Source organism: Coregonus clupeaformis, chromosome 28 (assembly GCF_020615455.1).
Source record: "Coregonus clupeaformis isolate EN_2021a chromosome 28, ASM2061545v1, whole genome shotgun sequence".
NCBI lineage: Eukaryota > Metazoa > Chordata > Actinopteri > Salmoniformes > Salmonidae > Coregonus > Coregonus clupeaformis.
Genome location: NC_059219.1, coordinates 20,426,479 through 20,436,486, shown reverse-complemented (window position 1 = coordinate 20,436,486; position 10,008 = coordinate 20,426,479). Strand labels below are relative to the sequence as shown.

The 10,008-nt window shown below is 45.7% G+C and overlaps 1 protein-coding gene across 2 annotated transcripts; it reads right to left on the bottom strand.

Moving 5' to 3' along the window:
- Window positions 1–458: 458 nt before the first annotated feature.
- LOC121543079 (GATOR complex protein MIOS) lies at window positions 459–9,993 on the bottom strand. Of its 2 annotated transcripts, none has more exons than XM_045208705.1 (12): window positions 9,882–9,993; window positions 8,427–9,304; window positions 7,769–8,258; window positions 7,203–7,301; window positions 6,769–7,023; window positions 6,175–6,344; window positions 4,220–4,285; window positions 3,933–4,091; window positions 3,348–3,500; window positions 2,758–2,974; window positions 2,017–2,146; window positions 459–1,813 (listed from the first exon to the last, which is right to left on the bottom strand). In XM_045208705.1, exons 2-12 carry the CDS (start codon window positions 9,243–9,245, stop codon window positions 1,723–1,725), a joined length of 2,649 nt encoding a protein of 882 aa, XP_045064640.1. In that variant the 5' UTR covers window positions 9,246–9,304; window positions 9,882–9,993; the 3' UTR covers window positions 459–1,722. The 2 variants fall into 2 exon arrangements, with proteins under 2 accessions (XP_045064640.1, XP_045064641.1); XM_045208706.1 differs by having other exon boundaries at window positions 2,770–2,974.
- Window positions 9,994–10,008: the final 15 nt, after the last annotated feature.

Here is a 10,008-nt window from a genome sequence, read left to right as displayed (position 1 = left end):
CAAATTTGCATAGTCCCAGGACTAAGCTATATGTGTATACCTATATCCCCTGATACAGTGGGGGAAAAAATTTGCAAATAAATTCATTAAAAATCCTACAATGTGATTTTCAGGATTTTTTTCCCTCAATTTGTCTGTCATAGTTGACGTGTACCTATGATGAAAATTACAGGCCTCTCTCATCTTTTTAAGTGGGAGAACTTGCACAATTGGTGGCTGACTAAATACTTTTTTCCCCCACTGTATTTACTGGAGTCATTGTGTATTTTATTTCCTCTAGACAGGCAAATGTAAATGTGAGACAAAATGGTAACGGTTGCATCATACATGATAGAGAATACCAAAGACGTAGGCCTAAAGTTGTAATTAAAAGAGCATTCGTTTCCACCAAAGATTGAAGCAATTTGTTACTTTGATTCCGTTTTCAAAAGGCAAATGCAAAAACGCTTTTAGGAGACTTAAGTTCAAGTAACTTTTTATTCAGAATGGTACACGCCTACCGAATTTGTCAACCCCACTCCATTATGGGTCACAAAAGTGTACACCATAAAACATCCGACGCAGACGGACAGTGTTGAAAAACAGAATACAGTAGCTCGCATGCCCCCTCCCTACGCCATGACTAAGTGATTTAGCCAGCTCGGTGCAGGCTCCTCTCACTTACAATGGTTCCCAGAGTCGAATCAGTAGAGTCCAAGGGGGTTGGTGGCAGAGAAAGAAAAACTCATTTACAATGCAGCTTACACATAGCCGTCCCTGTGGAGTACGTCTGGACACCCATCCCGGATTGATGTGTGGTATGCATATTTTGTGCGCGATTTTAGCCCGGGGAGAGAGAACCGAGGGCCTTCTCGCTCTCCAGCTCTCGCCTTCTTTGAGTCAATGGTGTTCAGTGGTGTTCCGGCAGCTGAAGTTCTTTATGAGGAGAACAATCTGGAGGGTCTTGTCGGAGTGCCGAGCAGCTGCTGTTTTTTCTCTGCCTCTTTTCACCAGCCACAGGCCGGGAGTGGGGAGGTGAATACACAGACAACTTCCCCCCTCCCTGCCCCTGCACTGTAAGCCCTAACATACAATGTGAGATGAAGAGTGGCACAGGCCAGTGTAACCAGAAGAGAGAGAGCATTGTCAATGTGTTCTCTTTCAGTTGCCTGGGGTAACTAACTTTCTTCCTTCATCACTTTGTCAATGTTTTTCGAGATATCTGTCTGATTGTGAACTAGAAAAAAAAGTTTGAAAATAACTAGGAATATAAGTCTTAAAACATAGCTACAATATATTGGCACACAATCACATCCTTTACCTGCTGGCTGATTTGAGGCATAGGGGAAATTAAGGCTATAAGCGAAAGCTAGGAATTAAAGGATCATCCTGATTCAGGTTTGGTTAGAGGAGGCCGTTTATAACACAACCTTTATAATATATCCCTTTAAGGATCTCCTTAATGTCATTAGTAAGCATCAAGCCACAATCCTTCAAGACATTCATTGATTCATCAGTAACACATCTAGCCTCTCTTACCATAAGATTATGAAAAGATGTTATGTTTTTATTCAACTCAAGCTATCACCCACTGTTCACACTATTCAAGCGGCCTGTCCAGAACAGTACCCAGCAACCTGACTTAGTCTGGGGTGTGTCGACTGGTGGGTGCTGTAGTGTAGTGAGAGTGCACAGGCAGGTTTTAGGCTGGTGGTTAGGCTGTGGCCCCTCCCAGAGGCCCCTCTAGTGGCTGTCTGAAGGCACCAGGTTTCCTGTGGTGTCCAGCTGCATGCACTTACAGGTGCAGGCCGACACTGGACACTCTGTATGGTCCCTATGGGGAACAGAGAAGACAACCAAAGGTTAATCAATAAACAACCAATAGATAACCATTAAAATGCACAAACCACTGAAAATGTGACACTTCTCACAAAGCTACCACATTGCCTGACATCGTACAAGACCTATGATTCATTCTGTTCACAAAACTACTCCGATACAGAAAATATTATCAGAACGTTCCGGTAATGTTCTTACCTAAACCAGCTGAGTATGTGACCTGCGTGGCCACCATGGCGGCAGTTGTGGCACCAGGTTAACCAGTTGTTGAACTGGGCCAGTTTGTTCTCCCTGGTCAGATCCACCTTCTCGTCTGACTTCCCCGTGCCTGGAAAAAACAACAGTGGAATCAAGTCCAATCAATTGAATTTACCACAGGTGGACTCCAATCAAGTTGTAGAAACATCTCAAGGATGTTCAATGGAAACACAATGCACATGAGCTCAATTTTTAGTCTCATCGCAAAGGGTCTGAATACTTATGTAAATAAGGTGTGTTTTTTTGTTAGTTTTTTGATACATTTGCAAACAATTTCTAAAAACCTGTTTTCGCTTTGTCATTATGGGGTATTGTGTGTAGATTGATGAGGAACAAATTTAATTAAATCAATTTTAGAACAAGGCTGTAACATAACAAAATGTGGGAAAAGGGAAGGGGTCTGAATACTTCCCGAATGCACTGTATGCATTTCTCTCGCTCAATTACCCTGAAGTGTGTGTACGCACTTGCATTCCTATTTGCATAATAGGGTGTGTAATGAGGAAGTTAGGCTGGCTGCAGAACTGTGAGAGTAGGGTAAAGTGGACCTTTGACACTGATCCATGATCAGTTTTTCATTCTCTCCCCATAATGGTTATGGTTAGGTTTAGGGGAAGGTAAACAGATCCTAGATCTGTGGCTACAGGCAACTTCCACCCAGAGCCTATCTGTGGAGCATACCATGTCCAGTACCTGGGCAGTTGGACACAGGCGTGCCCATGTTCATGAGGCAGAGGGCACAGCGGGGGAGGGGCTTCCTGCAGCCGGGGCAGCTGGTGACCTTTGACTTGGTGGGCGAGCCGCTGACCCCGTACTGGCTGAAGCCGCGGCCCTGGTGGGGCATGGCCGAGCAGCTGTACGATATGGATTTCCCACAGAAGTTACAGCTCACAAACACCTGCAGCAGGCAACAACACAACAGTCAAGTGTGATAAGGACTGGCAGGTTAAATTAGAGCAAGCAGAAGCCACATTAATAGGTTATAGCATCGAGATCATTGTTAAGATTATGAAGCTAGAAATTAATGTACGGGTCCAATATAGTGTTTCATTATCTAACTGACCAATAACAAATAAATAACTAGCATCACTTATTAAATCAGGATATTCATATTCATTATTGTCTTTTAAGTTTATGTAAAACCTGCAAGCAAGTTGGTCACTCAGTCACATCCTCCATGTGCAGATTTATGAACAGATAGACCAAAATACAGAGAAATGAATAACTATGAACAACTGTCCATCTCTTAGTGCAGTGTTCCCTTTCCTTGCCTGTGCCAGTGGTTTGGAGCTGGGGTCCAGCTTGCTCCTGTGGATGTCAAACTCAGCCCGTTTGTGCCAGAACCTCCATGCGTCCAGCAGGTTGCGGTAGTTCTCGATCCAGCACTGGACACGCGGGTCCTTCACCACCTCCCCTGGGGAACCCTGGGAGGGAAGAACACTAGGTCATGAAGCTCCCCTTACGGTGACAAAGTTATTTAAATAAAATCATTTGAGTTTGAATCAGAATGGAAGTGGGCTCCCATAACTGTGTCAGTCTCACATTATCAGCATAGCTTCTATGAAATTTGTATTGTGATGTCACTTTTACAGTTGTTTTTCATTCTATCAGTAAGCATTTGAACCCCAGCTAATCTTAAAAATTCAACAAATCTATAAGCCTGAATGTGTGAAAAACCTTGGGTAAAAGATCCAACAATCGATCTTGAGCGAAACTGTCTAATTCTAGCCAACATGGGACAGGTGATCATAGTTAGTATGAACCACAAGGTCAGTCAGCCTGTTGCCTCGACTACAACCGTTCTACGGTGTGATGTCGGGCAGTGCAAGACTATTCAGCCCCTGCTCTGACCATACCTTGAGCATGCAGAAGCTGGCGGTCTGGACGTCTCCGGTCCGGTCCACGTAGCTCTCCATCAGGTCCACTCCGTCTTTGGTCAGCCCCGTCAGCAGGATCCCCTCCAGGTTCCCCACCTCCTTCATCTCACTGGTCAGCTTCTCCATGTAGCGAGGCAGCTACATAACAACACACATAGAAAAGGAAACACATTCCTTTCAATAGATAGAAACGGGGTAATCAGTGAAAAAAACGATGATTTTCTATTTAGTATATGTTGTTGTGTGTTTGCTGGAGGAAGTCTTACCTGTGCGTCGTTAAGGAACATGCATGCGAAGGCCACTCGGTCAGTTACGGCCACACTACTCTCATACTAAGGAGGGAAACACAACAAGGTTTGTATGACTAAGTTGTACTTTTTTTAATGTTGGAATCTTCAAACTACTATGTCAAACACTGCCCTCTTCATGCTGCTGCTGATATTTAGGATTCATTTGTAGTTTCCCTTCTTTTTGTGGATCCCATGAAAACTCACTGAGGCCCCCTGGTGAAACTAGCCCCGTTTGACAATTCCTGTACAGTCGTGGTCAAAAGTTTTGAGAATGACACAAATATTCATTTTTACAAAGTCTGCTGCCTCAGTTTTGATGATGGCAATTTGCATATACTCCAGAATGTCATGTAGAGTGATCAGATGAATTGCAATTAATTGCAAAGTCTCTCTTTGCCATGAAAATGAACTTAATCCCCCAAAAACATTTCCACTGCATTTCAGCCCTGCCACAAAAGAACAAGCTGCCATCATGTCAGTGATTCTCTTGTTAACACAGGTGAGAGTGTTGATGAGGACAAGGCTGGAGATCACTCTGTCATGCTGATTGAGTTAGAATAACAGACTGGAAGCTTTAAAAGGAGGGTGGTGCTTGAAATCATTGTTCTTCCTCTGTTAACCATGGTTACCTGCAAGGAAACACGTGCCGTCATCATTGCTTTGCACAAAAAGGGCTTCACTGGCAAGGATATTGCTGCTAGTAAGATTGCACCTAAATTAACCATTTATCGGATCATCAAGAACTTCAAGGAGAGAGGTTTAATTGTTGTGAAGGCGGCGTCAGGGCGCCCAAGAAAGTCCAGCAAGCACAGGGACCGTCTCCTAAAGTTGATTCAGTTGCGGGATCGGGGCACCACCAGTGCAGAGCTTGCTCAGGAATGGCAGCAGGCAGGTGTGAGTGCATCTGCACGCACAGTGAGGCAAATACTTTTGGAGGATGGCCTGGTGTCAAGAAGGGCAGCAAAGAAGACACTTCTCTCCAGGAAAAACATCAGGGACAGACTGATATTCTGCAAAAGGTACAGGGATTGGACTGCTGAGGACTGGGGTAAAGTCATTTTCTCTGATGAATCCCCTTTCCGATTGTTTGGGGCATCCGGAAATCACATTGTCTGGAGAAGACAAGGTGAGCGCTACCATCAGTCCTGTGTCATGCCAACAGTAAAGCACCCTGAGACCATTCATGTGTGGGGTTGCTTCTCAGCCAAGGGAGTGGGCTCACACAATTTTGCCTAAGAACACAGCCATGAATAAAGAATGGTACCAACACGTCCTCCGAGAGCAACTTCTCCCAACCATCCAAGAACAGTTTGGTGACAACCAATGCCTTTTCCAGCATGATGGAGCACCTTGCCATAAAGCAAAAGTGATAACTAAGTGTCTCGGGGAACAAAACTTCGACATTTTGGGTCCATGGCCAGGAAACTCCCCAGACCTTAATCCCATTGAGAACTTGTGGTCGATCCTCAAGAGGCGGGTGGACAAACAAAAACCCACAAATTCTGACAAACTCCAAGCATTGATTATGCAAGAATGGGCTGCCATCAGTCAGGATGTGGCCCAGAAGTTAATTGACAGCATGCCAGGGCGGATTGCAGAGGTCTTGAAAAAGAAGGGTCAACACTGCAAATATTGACTCTTTGCATAAAGTTAATGTAATTGTCAATAAAAGCCTTTGACACTTATGGAATGCTTGTAATTATACTTCAGTATACCATAGTAACATCTGACAAAAATATCTCATAACACTGAAGCAGCGAACTTTGTGAAGACCAATACTTGTGTCATTCTCAAAACGTTTGACCACGACTGTACTATAGCCTTTTGTACTTTTGCCTAACATAATAATGAATGTTATAAAGGGTTGGATAATGCATATAAAAATCTGTCAACCCAGTCTATATCAATGGTTTACCCCATTCCCTGCGTACCAGTACTCCATCGTAGCTGCCAGGCTCACTTGTGAGGAAGGCAAACATGACACACAGGTAGGGGTTCTTGAGCTGCAGCCTCAGAGAGCTGCACATCTCCCTCCACAGGGAACTCTTCTCGTCCGTGTAGCCTGACAAAGCCATGGCAACCACGTTTAGGTTCAGGTCCCCTGCGAGGAAGGAAGGGTGGGGATGTTTGGTTTATTTAGCTTGGATAGCTTGGTTTATTAGCCTGGTTCATAAGTAGTTTATTATCTTGGTTTATGAGCTTCCACTGTACACTATAGCCAAATCCTAACCTAATATTAGTGGGTATACTTTCTGACTGTATACTGCTTTTGTTTACAGTGGTGAAATCCTAGCAGTATGTTATGGTACTTTTGCTGTGATGGAAGTGACACCTCAGGCACAGGAGGACAATGCATGTGCTGTTAACACTCTATATCTAATTAGTCTCCCTGTCAGTCATGTGACCAGGCAGTAATTAGTAGCACACTTTATGCTGTGTATATTGCAAACAAGTTTTTGAGCCCTTACAAAGAATCTTAAAAAATGCATTACATAGCCCTATCACAGATGACTCCACTCCAGTACCTCTCTCAGCGGAGGCTCCCTTGTTGAGGATCTGGATGGCCCTGCGAATGTCCAGGTTGAAGAGGGCCACAGCGGCCGCACGCTCCCACGCGCCCTCCCCCTCCAGGGAGCGCAGGAAGGGCTCCACGTTGATGTCAGGCCCCCGACTGATCCAGCCACATAGACGCAGGGCAAGGCTGCGCTCCTCGCTGTGGAACCTGGGTACGTCCGTCTGGAGGTCCGAGCCGCTCCAGCACCGCCGGTTCTCCGTAGTGCCTGGTGGAGTAGAGATCAACAAATATACAAATGTTACTTCAGGGTCTTTTTTGCTCCAATGTGAAGAAAATCCTAGGGCGAAACACTGAAAAAGTGTTACATAGTACTTTCAAGGGTTCAGCCTGTATATTTAGCCTAGACATAGGCCTAAAGATGATCGATATCTTTAGGTTGCTTACCTGAGCTGGACTTGACTATGTTCTTGATGCCTGAATAGACCAGGGCCTGTTTGTTCGCCTGCTGTTTCTGCTCCATGTCTTCAGTGTACTGCTTCATGAGTGATACTTACATAGGAAATGGAACGCTGGGACATCATAACAACCACAGTGCAAACAGTGACATACAATATAGCAACTTAGTTTGTATCCAGTTTGTCAGGTGTAAGAACAAAGACAAATGATCATTCAATGAATCACTACAGTGCAAGCAGAACGCCAGGCATGTCTCTCACACAAGGACATTGTGTCTACTTTATCTAAAATAAACAGAACAAACAGCACATAATTACTCACGCAAAGCCAGATATGTTTAGAAATTAGTATGCACCAGTAATATAATAAAGCAGGGGTATACAACTCTTACCCAACAAGGTCCGGAGCCTGCTGGGTCTCTGTTCTACCTGATAATTAATTGTACCCACCTAGTGTCCCAGATCTAAATCAGTCCCTGATTAGAGGGGAACAATTAAAAAACGCAGTGGAACTGGCTTCGAGGTCCAGTTGAGTTTGAGGGTAATAAAGGATATAGAATAGAGTGTACCACAGGGACTTGAGCTGGGGGTCGTCCCCTCCAGCCAGCAGATGGTTCTTCCACACCTGGACCGTATCATGACCGTACCTGGACTGGGCCCTCTGCCTCATCTTAGTGGCTATGTCCTTCTCTACTGTACCCTCCCCTCCCACGCCCCCCTCCTCGGCACACTCATACAGGTGCCTGCCGCAGGCCCACATGAGCGAAGTGGTGGAGCTCCAGGCTAAAGAGATACGTTCGAACACTGTGAAGTCGGTCATGGCACGGTTGGCGGCCGAAACCACCACCATGCGGTTCTGGGAAGTTGGGTGCCAGGCGAAGCTGCCGATGAGGCTGTTGCTGGGCTGCACGCTGCGCTCGATGATCGTGGGCTCTGTCTCGTCGCCGATGGGCGTGGGCGTGTGCTGCATGTCGTAAAGGCGGATGATGTTGCTGTCGCGCGTTAGCGTGGCCAACAAGCCCATACGCGTGGGGCACCAGGCCACCTGGGAATGGAAGGACAGTGAGTTACATCCAAAACATGTAGGCTATAGCACAATTATGCATTATGCTATCACACAAAAAGTACACTCCTGATATGTGCAAGTCGATTGTACATTGGATGGCAGGGGATAACAGAATTTCACAAACAAACAAGCATACCAGTAAGTTACCTTGGTGAGCGGCTTGGGCTGCTCGGTGAGCGTGAGCACTGGCTTCTCAAACTTGCGCAGGTCCCAGATGGCCACCTGGCCCTCGAAGAAGGAGGCCACGCGGTCGGGGAAGTGGGGGTCCACTGTCACACCCTGGATGGCCTTGGTGTTGACAAAGGTCTTCTGGCTGGTGTTGCGCAGGTCAAAGATGGCCAGGTTGCGGTGCATGCCAGCCAGGAGCAGCTTCTGGTCACGGGGCAGCCAGCAGAGGGACAGGCAGGCATCGTTCTGGCCTAGCTCATACAGGGGCTTGGTCACCACTAGGCCAGAGTCTGTGTCTCCTGACGAGAGACGGATCTTTTCAGCGGCTACACTAGCCTCTGGGGAGAACTTACTGCTAATGTCCCATATGAGCACTGAGAAGTCTGCTCTGTGCTTGTCCAGCCCTGCGGCTAGCCAGTTGCTGTCCAAAGGGTTCCAGGCTAGGGTGTTGCATTGACGTGCATGCTTGGGCACAAACTCCTTCCCCATCAGCTCCTTGCACTTGGAGTTGTGGCTCTGCCCTAGGCTAGTGAGGACTACCCTGCCGTTAGCCTGTCCAACCGCTAGCAGACACTCAGGCTCGTGCTTTGGGTACCAGGCCACACATTTCATGTATGGGGTGTCAGAGTTGATAGCTAATAGGGTAGCAGCGGTCTCCTCAGAGAGGGGGAGGGCTCCGGCTTTGGTCTCGCCGCACCCCACAGGTCCAATGCGGTACAGTCCAAGCTCTGAGTCACAGATGACATAGCGGTCAGCGTGGTGGGGAGACCACAGGATGTCTGGCTTTGAACCACTCATTGTTCAAATGGAAAAGCTTCTGTCCAGGAGAATTGTCTTGCTGGTTACAACTTGGTATACTGGGGGAAAACAGCATTTACAGCTGAAAGTTACCAACTGGTATCTACCATGTAGACTAGTAGTGAGCAAATTAACATGTTTAGCCTACTTTCTATAAACTTAGCTTAAGATATTGTACAAATGTTGTCACAATGTAGTTAGCTACCATTATGTGTAGCACGGGAGCAACACATTAGGTCGCTAACTGCTAGCTAGTGACATGTGACAAGTGGCACAGCTAACTAGTTACCTAACGTTAGAAACTCACGACTTAGCTAGCAATCCCTAGGCGTAAAATAACGTTGTTACTGCAACATTGTAGTTAACTAACTAGTTAATTAAACAAAAACATGTGGATATAAGATACTTTGCAGCAGATTTGTTAGCAAAAAATCTGAACGTATGCTAACTTAGCTAGCTACAGTAGTTAACTAACGTTATCTGGCTAGCTGCAGTGCTAGCTAGCTACAATTTTGTTGACATTGCAAGATTAGCTTCCTGAAGTACCAGTATCAAGGAAACAGATGTACCGCAAATAAACATTCATAAATTGTGTTTCTAATAATAAAGATACAACAATTATTGAAAGAAACTTACAAATTGCTACAGACATGTCAACAGATTGACAAACCAGAGTTTCCACTAGTTACCACAGCCACAAAGTCAAAATTGGCTATATCGTAAAATTTCATGAAAACAAACATTTGCTTTTTGGTCTTAATTT